At 38.7% G+C, this 25858-nt stretch overlaps 2 protein-coding genes across 7 annotated transcripts; one reads left to right on the top strand and one right to left on the bottom strand.

Annotated features, from left to right (window-relative positions):
• The first annotated feature begins 156 nt into the window (after positions 1 to 156).
• Positions 157 to 4759, top strand: hnrnph3 (heterogeneous nuclear ribonucleoprotein H3 (2H9)). 3 transcript variants are annotated; one of them, XM_079472452.1, is made up of 10 exons: positions 157 to 302; positions 914 to 1017; positions 1095 to 1250; positions 1337 to 1480; positions 2521 to 2659; positions 3137 to 3321; positions 3433 to 3638; positions 3712 to 3847; positions 3927 to 3983; positions 4111 to 4759. In XM_079472452.1, the coding sequence occupies exons 2-10, from the start codon at positions 930 to 932 to the stop codon at positions 4167 to 4169; spliced, it is 1170 nt and encodes a 389-aa protein (XP_079328578.1). In that variant the 5' UTR covers positions 157 to 302; positions 914 to 929; the 3' UTR covers positions 4170 to 4759. The 3 variants fall into 3 exon arrangements, with proteins under 3 accessions (XP_079328578.1, XP_079328577.1, XP_079328579.1); XM_079472451.1 differs by having other exon boundaries at positions 222 to 302; positions 3927 to 3985; positions 4095 to 4307; XM_079472453.1 differs by lacking the exons at positions 157 to 302; positions 914 to 1017; positions 1095 to 1250; positions 2521 to 2659 and having other exon boundaries at positions 1430 to 1480; positions 3927 to 3985; positions 4095 to 4307.
• A 72-nt stretch (positions 4760 to 4831) lies between these two features.
• rufy2 (RUN and FYVE domain containing 2) lies at positions 4832 to 15885 on the bottom strand. Of its 4 annotated transcripts, XM_079472447.1 has the most exons (19): positions 15720 to 15885; positions 15080 to 15234; positions 12174 to 12347; positions 11724 to 11841; positions 10746 to 10847; positions 10340 to 10463; positions 10188 to 10252; positions 10045 to 10110; positions 9899 to 9968; positions 9701 to 9802; positions 9006 to 9122; positions 8740 to 8907; positions 8557 to 8654; positions 7241 to 7360; positions 6835 to 6964; positions 6563 to 6657; positions 6431 to 6479; positions 6170 to 6250; positions 4832 to 5610 (listed from the first exon to the last, which is right to left on the bottom strand). In XM_079472447.1, the coding sequence occupies exons 2-19, from the start codon at positions 15153 to 15155 to the stop codon at positions 5467 to 5469; spliced, it is 1899 nt and encodes a 632-aa protein (XP_079328573.1). In that variant the 5' UTR covers positions 15156 to 15234; positions 15720 to 15885; the 3' UTR covers positions 4832 to 5466. The 4 variants fall into 4 exon arrangements, with proteins under 4 accessions (XP_079328573.1, XP_079328572.1, XP_079328575.1 ...); XM_079472446.1 differs by lacking the exons at positions 15080 to 15234; positions 15720 to 15885 and adding an exon at positions 13452 to 13991; XM_079472449.1 differs by lacking the exons at positions 4832 to 5610; positions 6170 to 6250; positions 6431 to 6479; ... (1 more) ...; positions 6835 to 6964; positions 7241 to 7360 and adding an exon at positions 7575 to 7909 and having other exon boundaries at positions 15720 to 15844.
• Positions 15886 to 25858: the final 9973 nt, after the last annotated feature.

Below are 25858 nucleotides of genomic sequence, written 5' to 3'. Positions count from 1 at the left end.
ATCAGACACACAATAAATTCCTATATGCAGTGTTAATTAAATAAGACTATCAAATTCTAGCAGCCCCCCCGGGGGGTGGAAAGTAGCTTTTTTGTCCTTTTAATATAATATTTTTTCAGAGTTATTTATAGGGCTACCCACTGCTGGTACAGTTTGCTCACGCTGTAGACCGTTCTGTATGCCTGCAGCGAGGTCAACGTTCCCACGGACCGAGATCTCGCGAGATTTAAGATCTGGACTTCTAGACTGCCGTCATACTCGTTACCTGAGAGGACGGTCGATTGATGGCGAGAAGCTCCTCGGTATGTTCTTATGTAGATATATCTAAATATTTAATTATTAATGTAACGTGCATTGTGTATGTGTATGAAATACATTCAATAAATAATATACAAGGTACACTTTGGATCACTGAAGTGCTGTCTTCCTTCCGGAAACTGACAACTGGGTTCTGTCCGGCGAACGTCCCGCTAATGTTGAAGTTCATCAGTCTCGTTTGCAGTTTGACTGGTGCTGTTGTGTTTTCGGAGTGCTAACGTGTTAGCTAGCCACTTTTTCACCAGCAGGCAACGATTTAATAGTGATGACAGAATGTGCTGCATTAGAGGAATCATGCGTTGATTACTTGATCTTTTGAATGAACCCTCTTACTCAACCACGTGATTGTGTCTCTAAACATGATCTGCCATCATAAGCACTACAAACAAGCATGACAGCCAAAAACTCTGTCTAGAGGTATAACGTCAGCTGCTTGCTTAGTTCGGGGAGACTGTCAATTTTGTGTTATGCTTGCTATCTAGGTGAACTGCTAACAAAGACAGGAGCCCATGTGTTAACATTAAACTAGGTAGTAACATGACGATTTCTATTCACTGTTGTTCATCAGATTGTGTGTGCTTTTTTTCCATAACAGGTCTGATAAGGTAAACATGTCTCATAATGATGAAGGATATGTAGTGCGGATGCGTGGTTTGCCTTGGTCATGCAGGCAAGAGGAAGTGGCATCCTTTTTCTCTGGTATGCATACGCCGAGACTGAATCTGAACCCGTTTCGTAAACATTTTTGACTGTGATTATACTTCTTTTTTTTACAGATTGTGAAATTGTGGGGAAAGTGAACGGGGTATGTTTTACCTTCTCGAAAGAGGGACGGCCGAGCGGAGAGGCATTTGTGGAGCTAAAGACATCAGAGGACTTTAAAAAAGCTCTGGCCAGAGATCGCAAATACATGGGACACCGTTATATTGAAGGTATTCCTAAAACATTGTGTCTGTGTTAGAATGGATTTCTTTCGTTGACTTGATGATTATTAAGTTTTACTTCCCTTTCCTGGTAGTGTTCAAGTCAAACCGCAGTGAGATGGATTGGGTGCTGAAGCGATGCGGCCCTACAGACTATGATAGTAGCAGTGGATGCATGCTGCGCCTAAGAGGACTGCCTTTCGGCTGCAGTAAAGAAGAAATTGTACAGTTCTTTTCAGGTACATCTGTTGTTGCATTTTTGTAACACAATCAGATATTACTAGAAATTTGGTCTTTACAGTGGTGATCTGTGCCTAATCTTCAGAGCCAGCAGTAATTCAAAATATGTGTTCAGCGCGTCGTGTGTGCCGCGTCATGTCAAAATGCACGTTTGGCGCATCACATGAACCTATGTGCATCATGCAGCATGTCAAAATACGTGCCTGCTGCAGACACGTTGATAGGGTTTATGATAAAAGAGATGCTCGTGTTCAAAAGATACTCGCTTAAAGACTAGACATCATACACTTGCAGACTTTTTGCAACAAGTCCAGACTGAAAATCTGATCTGAGCAAAAGTCTTGTAGTGTATTTTAGCCTTCATTCTAATGTGTAATCAGAGTTAAGTGTTAAGCGAGTGTCTCGCAAGTATCTTTTGAACAGGAGTGTCTCTTTTATCATAAACCCTTTCGATGCAGTAGGCACATATTTTTCATGTGACGTTCTGAACACATATTTTGACATGACGAGGCACACACGACGGGCTACACACATGTTTTCCCAGCTTCGCATTACTGCTGGCCCTGAAAAGGAGGCACCGGTCGCCACTGGGTGTTCATAATTACCATGTAATAGTAATAATAATAAGTAATAAATCATATTTGGGTATTCTGTTGTACGATAGCATGTTTTTATTCTGTCAGTATTACCTTAAAAACTGTTTTTATCCGTCACCTTCAATTTTGAAGCTTACTCTATTTTTTTTTTACAAGATTGAGTTGAATTCTTACATATATAACCCACCATTGGGTGCGTGTTAATTCTACAAGTGTCCTTAAAATTCAGTTTGATTTGTGTTGATTTCCTTAACGTAATTATTCAACTTTTAATTAAAATATGTGTGGATGAAAATATCCTCCGTGGTGTGCTATAGGGCTTCTCTGTCTAAAAGTGGGACTGATTTAGGGGCTAAATTGGGGGGATTTATTTTCTGCAGATGAGAATGTTGCGGCTCTTTAACATGTCTCCCCATGTGGGGTTATTTGTCCTTGGGTTAAAGGGTTGAAAATCGTTCCAAATGGGATAACATTGCCGATGGACTACCAGGGGAGGAGCACAGGGGAAGCCTTCGTGCAGTTTGCCTCAAAGGAGATAGCAGAAAAGGCTCTGGGGAAACACAAGGAAAGAATAGGGCACAGGTGGGGCTGGCAAGACTGGGCTGGGTGATAATGCTATCTTTAATGTGGGGTGGGGTGGTCATGCATCTTTGTGCTCTGGAAAAAGATGGTAGGATAATGTTATTAAGCTTGAAATGTTTCAGTTTATATCATTGTCATGGGGAGAGTGGAATGGTGGTAATCTCAACAGAAATAGAATGTCATAATGATGTTGGGCAACAGATAATACAGAAGCAATGGAGCCTTCTGATAACAGGCACTGTAATGCACTAAGCAAGTAATTGTGTTTGAAAAAAGCTTTTAGAAAGTTACATGTCAGCACTTTGGGGAAGCCTTTTATGTACTTATAAGTTTCTCCCTGGATTTAAACTCTCAGTTATAGTCATTCTGTATTAAATTATTCAGTGGGTCCCAAATACTGTCTCCCCTTGTCCTCCTCATTGCTCTTTCATATTTGTAAAATGTGTTAACAGTTTTCATTTAAAAAAAAAACCTCAGGTACATAGAAATATTCAAAAGCAGTCAAAATGAAATGCGTGCATACTACGAAGTACCCAGGAGGGTGATGGGACAGAGGCCTAGTCCGTATGACAGACCCATAATGGGACGCAGTGATTTCTTTGGGCCTGGAAGAGGAGGTGCTGTCCTGGAGCAGATGCGCAGTGGAGGTGGTTACAGTGGTGGTATGCTATTTTATTGGTGCTCATACGATTGACAATGACATTAGGATGAAATACACGGAGTGCATGTGATTATTATGAATTATGATTACTGATTTTTCTCTGCTTTGAAAGGATATAGTGGGTTTGACAACTACAATGGCTTTAACAACTACTGCTTTGGTAATGGAATGTTTGAAGAGCGCGTTCGGGGCGATAGAGGAAGAGGAGGAATGGGGGGTCATGGCTACAGCAGCGACTCAAACTCTGGCGTTCACAGCGGCCATTTTGTGCACATGAGAGGCCTTCCGTTCCGCGCTTCCGAGACAGACGTTGCAAATGTAGGAATAAAATTTAATTATATTTGAATGGGCTCTTCTTTCAAAGTCCCTGAGCACTTATTTTTCTTTTCAGTTCTTTTCCCCGTTGATCCCGGTGAGGGTGCACATTGACGTTGGGCCTAATGGAAAATCTACAGGAGAGGCAGACGTTGAGTTTGGATCGCATGAAGATGCTGTGTCTGCAATGTCAAAAGACAAGAATCATATGCGTAAGTTGAGTCCAGTCCTTAACCTGGTGTTGCATTCAAAATGCTCCTTTTGTAGGTTAATATTCTTGTTGTTCTCTAGAGCATCGTTACATTGAGCTTTTCTTGAATTCAACTTCAAGTGGACCGTCTGAAATAGGTTGGTAGATTCTGTTATTATTAAAGTTTATGTATTTACTTAAATGCACACAGAAGGTGATAAGGTGTAAATCGGATTCAGATGATTCAAATTGTCTTTTGTTTTCTGGGTGGTGGGAATGCTGCAGGTCGTGGAGGAGGTTTCTATGGCAACTCCAGAGGACGTGGACTAAGGGGCATGTACTAAGGAAGCTTGCAATGTATGCATATACTTTTCAAGCCAAAGTTGGAGCTTCCAGCTTGGAAAGTATTTTTGTACAAATATGTTTTCACATGTTTATTTAAAATATGGCCAAAATATTTTCCAGGCTTAAAGACAAAGTAAATATTTATCTATCTATATATTTGAGCTGCATAGGTTGACCGGCTTCTGTACATTTTGCTTATTAAATTTTATATTGTATATTTCAGTGTCTAACTAAAGAGATGCGCTTTGTATGTTTTGACCTCAAAAATGAGTATGGATAGCTTGATGCTCGAGTCCTGTGTGAAATTGCACTTGAGTCTTTTCTTTCCCAAACCAATAACATCATTTTGGATGTTCGCCTGTTTTTGCTGCTCAGTAACGTTTCTAAATGGAAACCTGTGAAATGTACACATCTATGAATGAAACCCTTTATTGATATATTTTATCAAAGAATGTTTGAAGGTTTCTTGAAGTCAGAATAAAGCGTGTTTTCTTGCTTTTAGCGAGAGCCAGATGAAGCAGATGGTATCCATCCATTCTTCACTGTATACTGTATGTTTTCTGTACTTGCAGTTTATTATATATTCACACACATCTTTTTTTCCTTGTTTTTGAGGTTTTGTACCATGTACTATAAAAGACAACAACAAACTCACACACGTGAAGTTTTCCACTTTAGTGCTTAAAGTCATATGTACACATACATAAACTTCACATTTGAAACTTTTGGGTGCTTTTAAGTTAGTTGATAAAGTTCAGCACAAACACTCTCGACACAAGTAACATTCCAGTTCTGCATGGTAAATCTGCCCATCTTTGTCAGTTTGGCTTTTTATAGGCACAAATGAATGTAAGAAACATAATTTCTCAAGAATATAGTAGCTTGTAATAACTGTATTTGCACAGTTTTGTTTTTGTACTGTAGTAACTGAGTACTTTTGACACGGGAATGAATCCTGTTCACCCTTCATATGCTATATCAAAAGTATGATTTCAACATGCATTGGGATGTTGTGCTATGATAAAAATCTGACGAAAACATTCAGAGTCATAATTTATAACCTGTAAACTACAACTATTTCTTTGGGCACTCAGTGACAAACATTGGCCAACTGCACAAATGTCATAGAGCTGCCAGTAAATCTGATCTGAGGTAACAGGCTTGTTCCTCTGAAATGTAAACTTCAAAAAGCATCCGTTTTGGTCACTTTGTCATAGCTTGACACAATGCAGGCCAGCGCAGTGTCCAAGTTAAAGCTGATAGTGGCCGTTGTGGAGGTGTGATATCATTTCTGTCTTACGTGGCATTGGAGGAACAACGCTGTAGCAGCATAGCGTGGCACGTGTCGCAGACGCGCACGGGTTTGGGTGAAGCGGGGAGTGGCAGCTCATTGTCCGAGCATGCGTTGCAGAAGATCTCTCCACAGTTCCTGCAGTGGTGCTGTTCAAACAAGCAGAAGATCACCAGATTAGGTCTTCTGGTTTGGTATTTATTCAAAGTGAGCCAGCAAAACATGATACCCATAGATTAAAACAGTTATTCAACTATCATTTATTAACTTAGAGTAGGATGCCCTTTAAAGGTGCTTGCCAAATTACTTATTAAAAGGTGTTAGAGGGATAGTCCACCCAAAAATGTATTCTGTCATGAAAAGTTGTTCCAAACCTGTACATTTTTGTTATGTTTAACACAAAGGAAGATATTTTGAAGAAAAGAAATCAAACAGCTATGGGACACCTTTGACTACTGTTAAAAGTTTTTGGAGAGTCAATTGTGCCCCAGAAATCTAAGTTGCGGACATACATTCAAATATCTCTCTTTGTGTTCAACAGGACAAAATACATTTATACAGGATTGGATCAGCGTGAGGTTTAAATTCATGACAGCATTTTCATTTTTGGGTGATCTACCCCTTTACTCTAGTGTAGTGTGTGAGAAGAAAGTATAATGAACAGTCATGAAGACAACAGTGTATATTAAATCACAGATTTTTTCTTGCCTTTCTTCTGGAAATGGAAAATTCCTTATCACAAAGCTTGCAATGGGTAGCTTCTTTGTCCTTCAACCAGACCTGGCCACCCTAAAATATACTGTTCATTAATAAAGTTCAAAATTAAACATGTTAAATGACAACATGTACATGTGTGGTTTAATTGAAGTAATAATTCCCTTACAAATAAGTACTGTGACGCATCAGATAGTAATACACTGGTTCATGTTGAAAGTTTTTTGTGTTATTTAACAATTCTTTAATGCAAACCTGCAGGGCCTTGTTGGATTCTTTTATGTCTTCAATTTTCAACTTTGACCTGAAAAGGTAAAGTGTGTGTATCAGTAGACAAAACATGGTTCAAAGGCTCCAGCAAGTCATTGAGGTTTAAGTCTCTCATACTCGCTGAGTTTACAGCCCAGTTCCTCCAGAGCCTGTTCCTGTTCCTCACAGATTCCCTTCAGCTGTGAATTCTCATCCTGCAATCTGTGGAACTCCTGAGAACAAACGAAAATCTAATTAGAAGCCAGAAGATGCTAAACTTTTAATGGAAAAGCATATTGAATGGTGAAGTCTGTATAAATATTTACTGTAGACATGTTATTTAATTTTTTTTGAATATTGTTTTATTAATCTCGGAGTTCGAAAGATGAGGAAAGTGCAATTTAGCATACTTTTTTCAGTCCGTTGATCTGCTGAGCCTCAGCGGTGAGAAGGGCGATGGTCTCTCGCTCTCTCTCCAATTCACTCTGCAAGGTCTGTCGCCATTCCCTCTCGATTTTCAAATCGGTTTCCAGCTGCATCCTGTCAAAAACAGTTAACAAAAAGACTCATTGAACTCCTAGCATCTAAATAAATGAGATTAGGTACGCTATTCGATTTGCCAAGCAAGGTTTCGCACAAGATGTCATTTGACCCGAGTTCACAAGTAACCTGCATTTTTATGTGTCTTACATAGAAGGCAATTGAAAGGTAAACATTACAAATTGCAGTACTGTACAGTTTACACTTTCCTGAGTGTACACTTTTTACACTTTATTTCAAACCGTATTTTAAGACAAGAATAGTTACAAAACTTACATTTGCTTCTCTCTCTGGGCTATCTGCTTTTGGAGACTGTCTGATTTGTTAGTGAAGTCCTGCTTGAATTTGCGCACTCCGTCTTCCGCGCTGGCCCGTTCCTTCTCTGCATCCTGCAATCTGGTGTAATTCAAACCAACTGGGTAAAACTACGGCTCTGAATGTAATGGAAAGGACGGGAATGTATCGGAACGTATGGGATACAAAATAAAGAGATGGCCAAAATTCAACAGGCACAAGAGAGCGGAAACAAATACAGAGCCAGATGAAAGAGAAGAGTTGTGCTGAAGAAAAAGCCAGACGTTTTGAAAAAATGACTCACAACGCAAAGAGCTCCAAGTAGTTCAAAACATCAAATTTATTGAGAAGTGTGATAAAAGACAAGTCATATTTGTGATGTTCTTTCATTGTTAAATGTTACGGGTAAATATTTATGGTACAGTACCACAAGAAAGAGGCTTTTTGGGATTGTGGGGAAATAAGAAGTGGGCTAGTAAAAACGTTTAACTCATCACTTTTATGATACGGCCATAGACCAATAGTGTTAAGTGACGAAAAAATCAGAAGGAAATATCTTTGACTAGTTTGTACTGGTGTTCTGTATCTGTGCTAGCGCATTTTACAAATGACATCGCAAGAGTTCTCGTCTGGCTGAGCAGGTCTTTGTCGCTGTTTGTTGATTGACCACAACATGGAATATAGAGGAAGGGAGAAGATGAGGAAAAAAGAAATGAAAAGGGGGAACAAAAAGGGAAAGAGGATGTAAATATCAGTGAATTTCAATTTCATCCAAAAGCTTCAAGAACTTGTTAAGCAGTGCACTCATAAAACATCAGAAGTACGGTGGCGGTAAATGAATGGAGGGAAGGATGATTCATGTGGAGAGAGAAGTGGACATGACAGCTATGACAGCACCAGATCACAACAAGAAAATAACACAAATGCAATAGGATGAGTGGTTAGATGAGAGAAAGCCATTCAATGCATCCTCAGAACATACGCATGCATAGTCCATTGCATGCTTTTGACTAGCTAGGCCACCCCTGGATCAACCAATTCAATGAAAACAGTGATGGTTCTGATACCATCAGTGAAACTGATCTGAAATCATCTACAGATATCATATCCTGAGGTGCATTTACATTGGAAAATAGTATCTTCAGAATTTGGCTAACTTTGACGTTGTATTAAATGTCTTTAAATTATTACGCTGAACAAAATATGCTACTGTAAATACTCTGTATGCACATCAGGACTATGAGTGAAGGTTATGCTAGATATGATCTCCAATAAATGAATAAATAACCGCTTCTCACCTTTGCTCAAGCTGTTTCATAGTTGCTGTTATTTGATTCGTCTTCTCCTCCAACCGTGCAATCATGTCATTTTTTTGCCTCATGCTGTCATCTGACGACTGTCGATCATCATAAATTTCATCATCAAAACACATTTTAGCTACAAAAAGCAAGCAAGTCTGTAATGTAACCAAAATGCTTTACCTGTGTTTTTTGGTACATTTCCACATTGATCGCTTTGACCTCATCCAACTGGTGCCGTAGTCCAATCAAAGTGTCTTGTTTTTCATGGATGTCTTTTTCTAACAGTTTCATAGCCATCTCCATCTCCTGTTTCATGCTCACCTGCACAACCAGCTCGTTCTCCACATCCTGAAACACAAAGACACAAATAAGAAATGATTACATATAAAACAGGTTTGACAGTTTCAGGCACCGCTCCAGGTACTTTTATATTGATAAGCACAGACCTGTCGAAGTTGACATTCCTCTTTAAGTTGCCGTCTTGCTTCATTGTACATTTCATCCAGGCCCTCCCTAGATTGCTTGAATGTGTCCAGTTCACAATTTAAATCTCCCTCTGCAATCTAAGAGCAGAGCATACGAAACAGTGGTGTGGCATTATTGCTAACTAACTTAAACAAAAGGTTTTGTTATACATCATGCATAATAATAACAATATATTAAATTATATACAACATTATAGCATCCGCATAATACAAAACAAACCATTATTATGTAAATAATGGTGAATGTATTTGGACAACAACTACTGTACTTTAATCCATAAAAAATTGGTTTGTAACGATTCACCGTGAGCCTAATATGTGACGAGATGTTAAATGAACCATAATTCATATTTTGAACATCGGGGCTGCTGTGTTTACTGCCAACTGATATGTTGATAATGCTTGAATGTAAAGAAATCCTAGAAAAGCATACAAATCCTAGTTTGTTTATAGTTTAGACACAAAATTATTTTTTTACAAAGAAATGTGCAGGATTCAGAAATAATAAAAGGGCTGTTGTTCATTTCTAATTCAACTAAGTTTGTAAAGAAAAATGTGAACAAAAAAAACTGACTGAATCGTTACATCCCTGACAAAAAACATTTATCTATATATAATTGCAGATGGATGCAATGTGTATAAAAACATAATAATACCTCAAGACGTTGTTGTGCTTTCATGAGAATCACTGAATTTTCGGTTCTAAGTTGATGGTTTTCCTCTTGTAGTTTAATGATGTTGTTTTTTGCTATAGCCAACTACATTTAAAAACAACAACAGTTAGTACTACATACATCTGGTCATCTGGAAACTTTACTATTTAAAACTTTTTGAATCCCAATACCAAACTGTACCTCTTCAATTAATTTGGAGTTGGAGTTTTCTAATGACTCCACGCGTCCCTGTAAGCCTTGAACTGTAGAACTTTGACAAAACAATAGAAATGTATAGTCTCCACCGTATATCCAGTACGAATGCTTAAGAAAGTGTACAAACTTACTTCAGCTGCCTATTTAATTCTTCAACATAGTTCTTCTGATCCAAAATAGCTGCAATTTGTCCATTTCTATTTACAACACATAATGACAGATGTTATACACAAAGAATAACACACTGACATACTTTTACAAGTATACTTTCTACCTTTCTTCACTTCTGTAGTCATCAATGTCATTCTTCAAGTACATGGAAAAATCTATAACACCAACCTGTGGATTCCAGTAGATGACAGTCAAATTTTCAATCAGAAACTTCAAGAACGTGTTATTAAAATGGCAGATTTACAAAGTTCATACTTGTGTATCGAGGTCCTCGCCCTTCACACATAAATTGGCATCTATGACGTTAAGCCCCACCAGGAGACCTACGATGACGGCCCCTTCCTCCTCCAGCATCACTGCTGAGTTCTCATAGAACTCACTGCATGAGAAAGAAAGATTATGAATGACATAACTACCATGTTGTAACTTGGCTACATTTACATTCTCAAAATTAAATTAGAAAGGACTTTTTTTTATAATACGATAAAAATCCCAGGCAGCAGGACAACATTTAACAGACGGTTATATGCCTTTGATGAACACTCTCTGCTTGCTTCCTGATTCCCTGAACAGCAAACACAACACTAGTCTGACAGATCCGATACACTATACACTACATGAGATTCTCCAGCACAAGCAATGTGAAAAAGAAAGAACTAACCTAAGTATGTCTTTTCTGGAGATAAGAAGACGCAGGTAATCTGCCAGTTTCTTCTGCATCAGTGCCAGTCTCAGCCATGCTCTGGCTCTGCCAAGAGGTGTCCTAACAAACAAACACACAGGCATCCAGTAAAAATACTTCTTTCTAAGGTTAAAACAACCAAGACATACAACCAACACAAAAGTATTGGATCGCCCCCTCCTAATAAACAGGTTTGACTACAATATAAATTTCCATGGGAAGCAATCTTAATGTAACAGCATATAATGATATTCTGGAATTGTGTCCTTCTAATCTTATAGCAATAGTTTGAGAAGGGCCCTTTTCTTTTCCAACATGACAATGACCCTGTGTATAGGGCAAGGTTCAGAAAGAAATGCCTGATTCAGTCAGTGTGACAGAACTTGACTGATCTGAAACCCAGCCGAACACCTTTGGTGAGAATTTCAATGCAGACTTTGAGCCAAATATTCATCATCCAACACCAATGACTTGTGCACGGGAGTTCAGTTATTTTAGAACAGAAAACGGCACTTCTGAAACTGTTCAAAATTGCATTTCTAATAATGGCATCGTAAAGAATTTTGTTTCCATTTCTGTTGCAGCAGTTTTGGAAGAACTTATTTTCTGTTCTAAAATGACTGTACCGCTGTGTACAAGTCATTGATGTGAAGTGATGAGTTGTTGGCTCAAAGTCTGCATTGAAATTCACACCAATGGTGTAGTGTATATGGTGTTGTTAAGAAAATGTGCTTACTTACGTACTTGCTTAGTTACTTGCCGTTACAAGTTTCAGTTCTGATAGGGAACAAAAACTGAAATGTGCACTTCCCTATTCTGAATAACATATCTTGATGTAAAAGTGCATGTGTATATTTATAAGTGAAACTAGATTGCTTTTAAATTTGATTCAGTCTGACATGGGCAGATCTGACAGCCAAGCAAACCAAATTGTAAGGCCTTTAGTACTGCACATACTTTAGTCCCGGAAGGTCTCGCACGCTAGCTGCGATTTCACTTGCTTCTGGGCACAGTTTCTCAACCATCTCTAGAGGCCCCCACAATGACTTGTTGTATCCAAGAAACGATTTCTTAGCTGGGAGATAGAGAGACAGAGGTTTGTTAAACAACTCTGTCACAAATCATACACAAGCTTTGACATCAATGTTCCAAGATAAACGTGTCAGCACTTGTTAAATAGACAAAAGCTTCAAATGATCTAACATCTGAAAATGAGTAAAACAATCAAAAATAGCATTTCCTCATTTCTTTCCTATTATACAGTGACATGGCATCACAGTCACCGCGATCTGTCTGGTGCCTAGGAAATAATGTGCATCTTCCTCAGAGAATATTTAAGAGAAGTTAGATATGGTAACGAATAGAGCATGCACAGGTTTTCTCTATGTTGGAGATGGTCGACCGTACCTTTTAGCCCATGCTTTAAGCAGTGTTCCATGACAACAAAGAACTGTTGCAGAGGTGGATAGTCAGAGTCCAGAGTTCGACCGAAGCTGAGAGCTGATTCAATCAAACCTTTGATGCTGAGCTTGGCCATGTTTAATAAGTTTGCCCGTTCCATTGACATGGGATCACGGAAAGCTAGAAAAAACACAAACGTATACAAAACTTAAAAACAACTAGAACGCTCAAAGCAAACACTCATTACAGCACTTCTCAACCTCTGGTTGTGTCATCAGGGCTAACATGTGACCACACTGCATGGCTGGGTAAGTTTAAACACAGGGTAAATTTTAACCTTACAGCACTCTTTAACTGTGCGACAGTATTGCCATCGCTGTAACATCAGATACAACAGCGGGAATAAATAGTTTTTTTTGTGTTTCAGCTACCGCACAACTGAATTGAACTTATACATTTTGACTTATCAGTGACATGTTTTGGCCCTTTGTACCCATTAGGCAAATCAATCATTCATATGCAAACATAATGGGATATGTTTTATCTGTCGCTGTGTTGGTTTACTTCCCACTTTCACTTGTTTCCAGTCTATGGTGCGGTAAACTATTAAAGGGATAGTGCACCCAAAAATGAAATTTCTGTCATCATTTACTCACCCTCCCTTGCCTACTATGGCAGTAAATGGGGTAAAAAATCTGCTCGGATACTGACATTCTTCCAAATATCTTCCTTTGTGTTCAGCAGAACACACACATTTATGCAGGTTTGGAACAATCTGAGGGTGAGTAAACGATGACAGATTTATCATTTTTGTGTGAACCTTCACTGATTTCATCAGCCTTCAGTGGCATATCACGTTTTGCAGGTTTTAAATATTAATAACTTTATTTGTTATGACTGTGGGTGGAGAATAAACACCAGGTGTGATCATGGCAACACTGGCAGGCCTATCTCATCCCTTATGTTAACCACACCATAACAGTGCTTTTTGTAGCGAAACAGTAACCACGAAACTTCCATTGTCGCACTACAGAAACAATATATTTAACTACATTTGTATTAAAACGATGGTAAACTAAATTGTACAGCAACCCGCCCAAAAAACATGGTCTTGCACTTTTAATATAATAAAACATAGTCGATTTTCCAAAGGGATGCAATGCACGGATGAATACAAAGAGTGTATGACATCATGCACATATGACATCATTCACAAAACGCACATCTGAACAAGACATCGCGAAAGGCGTCAATGCCATTACAACACGACCATTATAAACATACCCTTGGCACCCCATTCCTCGACAAAAGGCGATGCTTTGGGTTCATTCACTTTGGGCAGAACGTGAATGCCGCCCGAGAAGGTTTCTGACGCTTTTCTGGCTAAAGCGAATATGGGCGCCTGCCATCTCCCGTCTCCAGACCGGACGGCGGTTTTCTCACCGGCGGATTTATCCTCCTGCAATCTGAGGATACCAAACCCTTGCGATCTCTCTTTAGTGTTCTCCGGTTCTGTCAACACAAGGTCCTGTTCTGCAGGTGTCGCCATCGTTAACGTGAATTTCACACGGGTTAGGATAACGCTTCGTCTGACATCCACGGTGGCGATGTGTTGAACGGCATCGATAAACGATTAACGACCCGATTCAAGCGCGTTACCCTGCGATGTTCTCTGTCGACGACCCAGACGCGATCTATGCTTTCCATTCATATGAACATCCGGAACGTTCAAGTGGATTAGATATTTGTTTACACCCGAGCCCTCCTGCACGACTCCGTCTGCAGTAAAGGGGTGGTGTCATAACGTTAAAAAAGACGTGATTCAGGGGAAGAGGATGGATATACTACCCTCTACTGTTTGAGTGAAAAATTGCCTGAAGCGTGAAATATTACAAAAGTTTTTTTACAAACCATTATAATGTAACGCACAACACTTTTTCACATTTCAAGAAATTATCTCTAAAATGTCAAAATAAAGACACAAATTTTGGGTAGCATGAAGTTACATTTTATAACCTTGCATGTATACTTATACACTTATGACCGTAACTGACATCTGTTCAATAATAATACATATTGTATTTTATTTTTTTTTTTCTATTAAAAATACCATTATGAACCATAACCTGTAAAATCATTTTGGGTAAAATCATTACCAAATTCCTTTATGTATTGTGTTTTGGGCCTTGTTCCAGATTTAAAGGGATAGTTCACCGCAAAATAAAGGTTCTGTAACGAACGAAGCCGCCATATAAGATTTTCGATCAGCGGGTGTGGGCAGGCTTACGGGTCGCTGTATGGGAAAATACGGATTTTGGCCAGCAAATATGGGCGATTTTTGTGATTTAACAGAAAAAATGACTATAATACAGTACAGTTTCATCTATAGTCCATGCTAGCAGAGGAGTGAAAACAGCAGGCAAGACGGACACTTCCCAAATCGCGCTGTTGAGTCGACTGGAAACTTCAGAAATTGGAATAGATCGCGCTCGCCTTTTTATCTCGTTGTTATCAAAATTTACAATGGTAGTCAAAAGTACCCCAGAACCGTTTACTCTCTGACATTCTTCAAAATATCTACTTTTGTGTTCAACAGATTAAATTGGGTTAAGTTATTTTTCCTACTATGGTAGTCAATAGGGTCCAAGAACTGTTTGGTTACAAGCATTCGTCCACATTTTCTTCTCCTTGTTCATCACAGCAAAGAAATGTATACAGATTTGGAACTCGAGGATAAGTAAATAATGACAGAATTTGGTATTTTTCAGGTGAGTTATCATCACTTTAATGATATTTTATTCTTTCCCATCTACCTGATAATTCAAGTTTTCATTAAAGTGAGATATTTTGAAATCTTGCAATGAGGCTGTGTCTAGACCTAAAGTCTCCTAAAGTGAGTTGTGAAGTCTTACCTTGACTGTAGGCCAAACGCTCCATGCTTTCACTGTGGGTGATGCCCCACCTGTGAAGGCTCTGAGGTGAATACATGACAGCAGCTCTCCAAAACCCCTTTTCAGGGGTACGATGAATGCTTTGTCCCTCTGTGAGATCTTTATTCCTGAATCCCCTGAATTAAATACAGAATATGTACTTTGTTCTCATTATATGGGTAACATTTCAGCATCACTTACATTTGTAATGAATGGAACTAATAACCTTTATTTATGACTGAACAAAACATGCTTATCACTGTACTATTCCTAACCTATCTTCCGCCCTATCTCCCACCCTTAGTCAGACAAACTGAACAACATGTTTCTGCTGTTTTTCTGCTGATCCTTTTAGGGTCTGGCATCACATGACTCTGATTTCCTGAATCCCTGTCCGGTCTGTTGGACAATCCCTCGCATGGAAGGAGATTTACCCACATTCCGTATAAAAACAACAAAACACCACAGATTTCAGCGAGGTAAACCATGCAGGAAAGATTCAGATATGATCGCAACAGTGTTGAATTCAATAAAGAGTTTATGTCTTGTTGCACAGAATCCGTCTCTGAAATATAACTAAATATCTTTGTGGTGCTTTAAAGAAAACAGTACACACACTTACCCGTGTGAAGCCTACACCCTGTTCTGGGATTCTGCTGCTACTGTTGGGCTGATGAGATGAGGCAGAACCATTTGCTGCATCAACAGCCAGTAGGGAGGAGATGTCTCTTGCTGGAACAGCAGAGTGCATTGGGTGCGGGGTAGCAGAAGCTGTCAAATGTGTGGGCGGGGCTTATGGGCAGACTGGCCAACCAATAGATGATGAGCTCCAGGCTACTCAGGAAGTAAAATTTTGAATGAAATTGCATATTACAGGTCAGGATATAAGCACATGGACATTTGTGTAACTTGTCTGTATTACAGTAATCCATAATAGCATATTGCAATATATTTAGTATAATGTTAAAAATGCATTTCTTTCATACAGGATAATAACTTTTCTAGTAAAACATAAAAGGACATACAATTACATTTTCTAAATGCATAATGCAGGCAGGCCTACACAAAATTGTTGAAAATGTAAAACCTCCTACAGAAAGCACTGTCATATTATTAGAAGGGGTTTTCCACAAAGACTGTGCCATGCGAGTCAATTCAGTACTCTTTCTGCTTCTTTGGGTTGTTTGGCTAAGATGAAACTGTCAAGGAAAGTAATTCTCAGAATTAACATCTGATCTGATTTTTTAACAGTAATCATTTATCGTCACACTAACTCAGTTTTATCTACTTTTAGTTTTTTTTCTCAACTGATTGTTCAGAGTTAGACATTTTGCCTATTTCACAATATGGCAACAGTGACCGGAAGTAAGGAAAACCATTTTCCTGTCCCACTGCTGCCATAGCAATTCATTCATTCAGCTTGTTTTGGTACAGGATTGTACACATAACGCTGTGAAATGGGTCTATATTTCACTAAACGTTTTCTTACTCTGATTATGCTTCATCTCTAACCAAAAGGTGGCAGTGTTTTCTAAAAATAAATGTTAGAGAACCATCATCAATATCTATTAAAGGAATACTCTATTAAGGATATACAATTCTGTCATATACAACCCCCCCCCCCCAAGTTCGCTTGAACACAAAGAAAATGTTAACACTTGACAGTACTGGGACATCATTGACCATAGTGGGAAAACATTTTATGGTAGTCAAAAGTGCCCCAGAACTGTTTGCTATCCTACATTCTTCGAAATAACTTGTTTTGTGTTCAACAGAACAAAAATAGATACATTATTTTTTCCTACTGTGGTAATAATGTCCCAGGAATGTCAGTTACGTACATTTTTCCAAATATCTTCCATTGTGTTCTTGGGTTCAACAGAACAAAGAAACGTATACAGGTTTGGAACAACTTGAGGGTGTAAGAGTAAATTATGACAGTATTGTAATTGTTTAGGTGAAGTTATAAATACAGACTTTGTTATTAACTTCTGTTAACAGCTTTTCTTAATTCTACATGCTGTAAAAGCAAAACTCAAAGAAAATATCACATACAGTATGACTTTTTACATGAATCAGATCTTTTTGATACCCAAGATCATTAAGCATGATGGAAAGAGCAGCACATCTTTTCACAATGCATGCTAAATATCTTTACAGAAACCTTTAGGCAGCTGATATGACCTAAATGTTCCATAAGTTATCTAAGATGAACATAGGAAATGAACAAGGAGACTAATAAATGCCATAAGATCCTTAGAAGGAAAATCTTCAGCGGAATCAAACCGAGGCAGCGAATCTCCATCTAGCAAAAATGAATGTACATATGCCATTATAGTTCAAGTTTGTTCATTTTAGTTAATTAGATTAATACGACTATACAAATATTTTTATCAAGTGAGCATTTCATAACTATATGGAATAACATTATTTGAAGTCCAAACAAAATTGACTGCAGGGATGAAGGAGATGGACAAGGGACGCAGCTTTTGCCGTCTGACTGTAGATGGCAGTCAAACAGTATGAAGACTTCAAGTCATTGAAATCCTCCCTAAATGACTGAACTATTGCAGTCTCTGCTGTTTTGTATAGGCTAAAGTGTATTTTTCAAGGAATCCCACAGACGAGAGCAGGCAAAGATCTAACTAAGGAATGTATTTATTGGGTGATGAGGGATGATGACGGGCAGGTGTGATGATTACAAACATGGGACAGGTAAGGGAGCATGGGGAGTGGAGAAATGGAGTCCCTGGGGGAAAACACAAAAAGTTGTGTTTTGCTTTTGTTGAAACTAGTAACTTTGTATTAGCACCTATTGTATTATTGCTCCTGTATGACATTTCACCTATTGCTTCCTGAACTCGTTGTAAGTCTCTTTGGATAAAAGCGTCTGCTAAATGACTAAATGTAAATGAAACACAGGAGAAACAGGTGTGAACAAATAGGGAGGGGGGTGGTAGTGGGACCAGGGGAATTCAGGAGGGTGGCTACTGTGGCCGTAACAGGTAAACTGGGGAGGAAGTCCAGGGTAGTGGTGATGGCCACCGTGGCGCAGGGGTCTGCCATGGTGGTGGCGCTGGCAGCAGTGGGCATGGTGGAAGAGGCGACGGTCATGCTGGAAACAAACAGGACGCTGCAAAGAGGTGCTTCCCATGCCCGGTCCTCAGATTCAGCCACTGCAGCATGGGTACAGGGGAAATCCCAGGTTTCCCATCATGCCAACGGCAATGCCATGATGGCCACCGTGGTGTACGCTCGGTGGACTGGAAGGCTATGACTGCTCGGGGGACTTGGAAGGCTCTGACCGCTTGAGGAGCTTTGACCACTCTGACCACTCTTGGGAAGACTCGGTAGACTTTGGAATGCTCGGGAGACTTTGGAGTCTCTTGGGAAGGCTCGGGAGACTTGGGAGGCTCTTGGGAAGGCTCGGGAGACTTGGGAGGCTCAGAAAACTTGGGAGGCCTGAAAGACTTGGATGGCTCAGAAAACTTGAAAGGCACTGTGGGGGTGATGTTGTTGTTTGATATTCATAGCGGTTTACACACACACACTACGCAGTGACAGATCGGTGTGTAGCATTTCGATTATCTCCCTGCAAAACCTGACAATCATCCTAAGCAAAGTGTCTTTAAATTTATTGGCACAGAAAGGTCAGGGAAGGTTTTGATTGAATACCACAGTGCTTTTTTGATCTTACACGTCAAAAACCAACAATGGCCTTGAATTCACAAGGATTTGTGAACTTTTGTATTTTGTTTGGGCTTTTGTCTCCTTTAAAATATAGAGGGTCAAACTCCCGCTATACTTGATCCAGGAGAAGCTCGGGTGAATGTCCAGGCGCCGGCTTGGTTGAGCAGTTTCTTATGGTGACGGTGCTTTGTGGAGGATTTCGCCCTGATGGTGGGGTGAGTTGGGGCGCTCCACACGTGTTTGGATGATGATCGATCTTTTCTGGACTGGCCTCGCCCACACAGAAGCAAGACCATTTATCTCCAGGATAAGATTGATTAACTCGACCCTGGGTCTATGCTGGAACTCGGGAGAAAGACACTGATGGGAGTCATCATCTAATCCCATCACGAAACACAGGTTAAGTGAGCTATTGTCCCAACTCACCTGATGGCAGATGTCAAGCAAGTCCTCCACATACCTCCTCTTCTCTTTGCGGAGCTACTATTCGAGAATGTCCTCTGAAGAGGTGAAGCAGATATATTCCATTTCTGGAGGTCAATTCTTCTGTCACAGAACCCCACAGACGAGAACACTTAAACGAACACAACAGGGTATAACAACAGAGAACAGATAATGCATGCATTTGAAGACTGGGTAGATGAAGAGTCCGGGTGATGAGGGATGATGATGGGCAGGTGTGAGGATTACAAACATATAGGTACGGGAGTGTGGAGCGTGATGGGAAATAGTGTCCTTGGGGGAAACACAGGAGAAAAAGGCGTGGGGACAGACGAGACTGTGACAGTATTGTCCATACCTCTTTCTCCTGAGAAGAGCCCATCCAATGTGTATCAGTATGCATACTTCATTTATCTAAATCATATCATTACAAGACATCAGCTTTAAATAAACTCCTACAGCTTTGGCTTGATTGAAGTCTGAGTGAATCGAACACCTGCTATGGTGTTTAAGAAATTTGATGCGATGGATGAACAAAATTGATTGAAGGAAGACGCTTGCTGGCACCAGGAGAATTTTTGACTTGAGTGACTCATTGACTTGAGGTGTTGTGATAGGAGTTTGGGCTCTGTGGAGTTCTTCAAATAGATTTAGTTATTAATGCGTTTATAGAAACAAACAAAGCACTTAACTAAGCCACCACCATAAACAAAGACACTGTTGTACTGTGAGTAGCCTACTGCTGGCTCTTGAATAAAAAAAATTATTCAACACGTTACATTCAAGTCTTTAGGTACAGTTGAGTTGTAAATGTTAAATGCAAATTAGCCTAAATTTTACATGCAAAATCTTTAATGGTTATCATTAGAATCTAATAGATTAAATTTGCAGGGTGGTTCTACAGCATATCTGGAATATTTCATAGGCTAACAATGTACCAAAATAATCAAGGTAAAATCTTCTCAATATTAAAATCATTTGAATCAAACAAATAAAATAGCATTTAAATCCACTTACCTTTTGACACAAATTATATTTGTCATATCATTTTCACCCTCCATACACTGTTCTTGAAACCACTATTTATACACATTTTCTCATCAAGGACCAGCATCTTAAAAAACCTAAGTATCTTAAAAAAAAGAAAATTGGAAAAAAGAAATGATGTATTCTTCACGTTTTTTTGCTACAATTTCATATTGTATACCAGTAAGGTAGGATCTTTGGTGCTCACGGTCTGTTTCAAGCATTAAAGTGCCTCAAAATTTACATGTAATTACACACTTTAGCTTTCGATCCAGGTGTAACAGAAACACAAAATCTACATTATGTAAAAGAAGATATTATGAGGGGTGAGGGGAGGTGAGGAGGGTTATGCTTGAAAATTCATTATCACAAAACCCTGCAGTGTTGGTGTCTACCCATCAGCATTACAAGAATCATTAAAGTGCATAATCTGTTGCCCAATGATCTTTTCCACGTATTTAGTTATACTCGACATCAGATCAAGGCACCACAATAACTCCAAAGATGCCACAGGCAGGGAACTATGAATCCTTCCATGAATGGAAATCGTGTTTGATTGAGTTTGAAGGGCTCTTCAGACATTAAACCCCGGAACAACATTTGATTAACTGCTAGCTCCTTCCTCCTTGTGCTGAAGGATTTTTGGTTGGTTATAAATAGCATTGATATTTCACAAAAAGGAATCATCAGTATAATGAGTGCATATTTTGTCCAGCTTTTCAATTCCCTTGGGAAGACACAGTGTCTTCCTTGGAGAGGCCATCACACTGCGGGCAAATCAGTTCTTTTCAATTGCTGAAAGTTTGAAGATGCTAATGATGTTGTTGTTTGATATTCATAGCTGTTTACGCACACACTTCACGGTGACAGACCGGTGTGTAGCATTTCGATTATTTCCCTGCAAAACCTGACAATCATCCTAAGCAAAGTGTCTTTAAATTTATTGGCGCAGAAAGGTCAGGGAAGGTTTTTTTTTATACCACAGTGCTCTTTTGATCTTACACGTCAAAAACCGGCCGTTGCCATAGGAAGGGGGTCGGCAACCTTCTGGACCAAAAGAGACATTATGTGCCCTGTCCCACCAAATACATTTTGTCTTGTCTAGCAAAATATATATAACCAATAAATTACTATTACACAGGTTATGTATGTGAGGTAGTAGTTACCCAGTTGAACCACTAGGTGACAATATAGTGCGATTTAAAATATATTTAGTCGTAAGCAATTTATCAATTTTGTCCCTGGCAATAAGTGGGAGTGTTGCACGTGCTGCTTTAGTTAGATTTCAGCTTTTTTTTCTGTGAACTTTTGTGTTTTTTGTGGGCATTTGATGAGGATATAAACTATGCCGTCTAAAGACCTAAATGTTTGGTTTAAAGACGAAAAACATGCATACAGTGTCCGGCGCTGTCTCACATCTGTCAAAGCAGAAATACAATTTTCTGTCATCTACGTTCACGCTCATACGTACATTGCATGCACTTATTTAATCTATTCAAAGGAAATATTTGAAAAAGAAAATACATTTTTGCCAGCCGGGCGTATGACTGGGTAAATGTGTATACCTTTTCAGTTGTATTTCTTGAAGAAATTAGGACAGAAGTGGTCAAAAGTGGACAAAATAGAAGGATAACACCAGGTGTAAACCAAAACGCATAAAGAGGGCCTTAAAAAGACTGTGTCATGATCGGGGTGGGTGAGACACGGACAGAGGACCCAGGCGCAGACAGCGGGTAAGGGGTTAACATATATTTAATAAATAAATACAAAACAAAGACCCACGTGGGGGTAACATAACAAACCATGACATGGACACAGGAACATGGAATAACTAAACTAAACTAAACTAAACTTGACAAGACTAGGCGAAAACTTGAATCCAATACAAACTGGACTAAACTAACAAGACACTGGACTAAACTAACAAGACGCATGGACTCACCACACAACCACAATGAACCAGCACAAGACAGAAGACACAAGGGCATTAAATAAGGGACCAAATCAAGAGGGGAACAGGTGTAGGGAATTAATCAAAAACGAGGAGACGAGAGGATGGGAACAGAGACGAGACCGGAGAAAGTGTATGGAAGGCCATAAGGGCCCTAACTGCCTCTAATGATCCTGCCACTAAACCAAGAGAAACATGACATGATGCGGCAGTATCATGACAGACTGCAGGGCGCGGCAGCAGGGGGGCAGAAGAGCCACATGCGACTCGAGAGCCACGGGTTGCCGAACCTCCCATAGGACATTGTAAATGAGTTAGATCAGCAAGGGGCGAAGATTGCAAGACACAACAGTCCTTAACTACCTCATTATTAACTCGGCCCAAGGAGGTAATTATGATCTCATCTAGTTAAAGAACACACTCAAACGAGGAAGGACCTCATTTTATTAAATAAATAAAGCCTTCCTGCTGGAGGACGTGGGCGGGATTGGTAATACATATTGTCTTGTGTATTTCAGTCAAATGTGTCTGATCAAAGGTGTTGATAAATGAAAAGAGCAAGAACATTATTATTTGTATTATTGTCGTATAGGCATGTTAAAAACACTAGCCAACAGTATAAAACTATTTTCCTGTGCGTTGTGCTCAAATCGGCTTAAGTTGTGCTAAAGGGGGGTTGTTTTTTATTTTGGAGGTTAAAAGTGAATAGATTTTATATATAGGTTATTCTTAAGAATAGTTATTTTGGAAAACATGTTTTGTTCATGATTACTACTACACACAGTGATTTTCAGCACAAAATTGCGTGCAACGCATAACTGTAAAATATGCAAATTAGGTATGGGAGTGACATATTTTCAGTTTTGGTAGGGAATCATTGGGGTAGTTTTGGGGCTATTTGGTACCGATTTGGCAGATGTGGGTAAAATCAGGGCCGTGCACAGAACTATTGGGGGGCATGTGCTGAAACTGAAAAAGGGCACCCCCCCCTTAATGGTAACATCTTAATGACAAATTAAATCGAACAAAATAATAGTCTCAAAAGCTTTAGAATTATACACTGTTAATAACAGGGAGTCTTAACAGGTAGGAAACAAAGAAATGTAATAAAGTTCTCAACCACACTGATAAAAATGATTTTTTGGGGTAGTAGACTTTATTTAAAAAACTAAAGTATTTCTACATAAAAAAAGTTAGTTGATGTGTGAACTTTAAAATGTTGAGTAAAACCTACAATGGTGTTTATGTCGTGCATGTATTGATTAAGATAAATAAATACTAAGATGTAATGTTTGTTGCATTAACACTGATTACTCAAGTATTTATAAGAACGTAAAAAAACGTTGTAGAGTTCAGCGCACCTGAACAAACCAAAATGGTGTCATTTCGAAATATTTTTCGATGTACTTTAACATTTTTGGTCAGACGAGTGAATGGCAAATTATTTTTTTATATTTAGTTCGATATTTTCTAGACAGATATATTACAGAAGAGTATTGGCTAAGGATTCATCAATGCGCATGCGCGTAACTCCCGCCATTTCAGGGGTCGTTTATGAGGGATCGTTTCTGAGGAAGCGGATATCATCCACACAAGCAGGTATGTTTAAGTTAATTGTCTTCTAAATGTTTTATAGTATATATTTATTATTATTTCTCGTTCATATATGTCACTGTATTTTAGAACTGTTTTGCAGCGTTCAGTAGCCTAATTTAGGTTGTCGTGTATTTCTAGACAGGTTGTCTTTTTCGACATATAAGTATTCGACAATGTTTTTCACAAGCATTTCTTTATTTTCACTCGGACAACTGAATGAACAACAGCAGTGATGAGCAGTAGGCCTAACGTTATATTTTGCGTCACATTTGTATTTTTTAATACGAAAATTGACGATAGGCTAACTTTTATGTGTGACATTTTATCTTCCGCGTCCTCTCGCTCCTTATTACCGGTACTTGGGTGTGCTAGGCTAGGTGATGCTGTTTAACCGATTAATGTTAATTCGGTGTGGCTTGCGCAATAACCCGCGTGTAGGGATATTCTGACATGTTTCTGAACTTGACTGCGCTGCTTAACTGTTTCCGCTCGCATTTAAAACAAGGCTACGGCCTCCACAGCGTCTGATCGATCATCCAGTAATTCATTTGATCAGGTAAGGAGCATTAAAATAAGCAAATAAGTTATGAGAGGCTCTGTTGTATGGTGAATAAATCATGTTTGAAGGGCTTTTCGCGCTTCGCGTTGTGCCTGCAACTCCTTCTTTGCTTTCTCAGTTAGTAAAATAACTAATGGCGATCCTTCCGCTGGAATAAATAGTCCTTGGCCAACCGCAGCAACAAAATGTTTCTTCACATATAGGGTACGTTTACGTTGCCGTGCATTGGTACACAACGCACATCGTTGGTTTGCAGAGTTTTAGCTGCCCTGTGAATAAAACTAAGCTATTGACCACGCCATTTAAAATGCTGGAAGTAAACGTTTTAAAATAGAAAGTGCAGAGAGACATAGGCCTAGTTTGAAACTTCTAGCACATCTGAAGTTCTGTAATCTGCACAGATCTGCCTCTTTACATGTTTATGTATACTCATGTATTAATTCTTGCACGGATTATCTATCATTAATATACTTTAGCTATTAAATGATCTTGCATACGTCTTTTTATATACTGCAAAAATAACTTGCTATGATATGAAGTCTAATTTTCTTGCCTTAAGGGAAAGTATTGATTGGGGTTAAAAAAGCTAAACTATATAATAAAGAGGTCAATAGTAGTTCACATGTATTCTCTTTATTTATAGTTACGGTTTAATTGTGTGTGTATGTATGCAAGGACAATATGGTGTACTCAATATTTTTTGTCTAATTGCAGGAAATTGAGGGGGAGGAGTTCAAAAGGACTGAAGATTGATAGAGAGCTGTCAGTTGTACACATAAGATTGGAAGACTGTATTAGGTGGAATTCAGGAATCAATTTGTGACCTTAAATTTTCTTTTTGCCTGAGGTGGCCTTGCAAAACACGTCCTTTAGATGCATCAAAACGTTTGCAACTTTCGAAGCATTATAATAGCCACCAGTGTTGATGCTTATACTTACAGTATTTAGATTGATTTAATTGGTTACATGATTATGCTATAGAAAACATTCTTGATGTTGTTTGTTTGTAATTTTTTTTATGTTTTTGCTAATTTTTTTGTAAATTTTACTAAATGCTGCAATGGTATTTAATTAAATAAAGCATTTATTAAATACTTTTTGATACAGTTGAGTCCAATTATTATTTTTGTTATCAGCAACAAAACAAATCAATTTTTAGTTTCATAACTTTCTTATAACATACAGGTCAAGAATATAAGTTAGATTTACTCAAAATTTCAAATTAAATTTACAAAAAAAAACTGAGTAGATTTTACTTAAAATAATCAAGTTAGATTTACACAACCTTCTTATTATATACAGCTAAAAAAAAGAATTTAGATTTATTCACAATTTCAAAATAACTTTTACTTAGTTTCAAGAGTAAAATTTACTTTACAAAAGTGAATGCAAAAACTTGCGATAAAAAAATTAAGTAAATCCTACAAGTTATTTTTTTCAGTGCACTTTACAGTCTTTACTGCTAAATTCTAAATTAAATACAGAAGAATACTAATTA

Source organism: Barbatula barbatula, assembly GCF_947034865.1.
Source record: "Barbatula barbatula genome assembly, chromosome: 14".
NCBI classification, from domain to species: domain Eukaryota; kingdom Metazoa; phylum Chordata; class Actinopteri; order Cypriniformes; family Nemacheilidae; genus Barbatula; species Barbatula barbatula.
The sequence above is the reverse complement of the archived record's forward strand: the minus strand, read 5'-3'. Positions and strand labels throughout refer to the sequence as shown.

Coding starts and splice junctions, on each gene's coding strand:
- hnrnph3 (XM_079472451.1), top strand. CDS start 930: ATGTCTCATAATGATGAAGGATATGTAGTGCGGATGCGTGGTTTGCCT. Junction 3,639..3,711: donor CCGAGACAGACGTTGCAAAT/GTAGGAATAAAA, acceptor TTTTCTTTTCAG/TTCTTTTCCCCGTTGATCCC. Junction 3,848..3,926: donor AAAAGACAAGAATCATATGC/GTAAGTTGAGTC, acceptor GTTGTTCTCTAG/AGCATCGTTACATTGAGCTT.
- rufy2 (XM_079472446.1), bottom strand. CDS start 13,716: ATGGCGACACCTGCAGAACAGGACCTTGTGTTGACAGAACCGGAGAAC. Junction 10,848..11,723: donor CGAGACCTTCCGGGACTAAA/GTATGTGCAGTA, acceptor TTTGTTTGTTAG/GACACCTCTTGGCAGAGCCA. Junction 9,969..10,044: donor GAATTAAATAGGCAGCTGAA/GTAAGTTTGTAC, acceptor GTTTTGTCAAAG/TTCTACAGTTCAAGGCTTAC.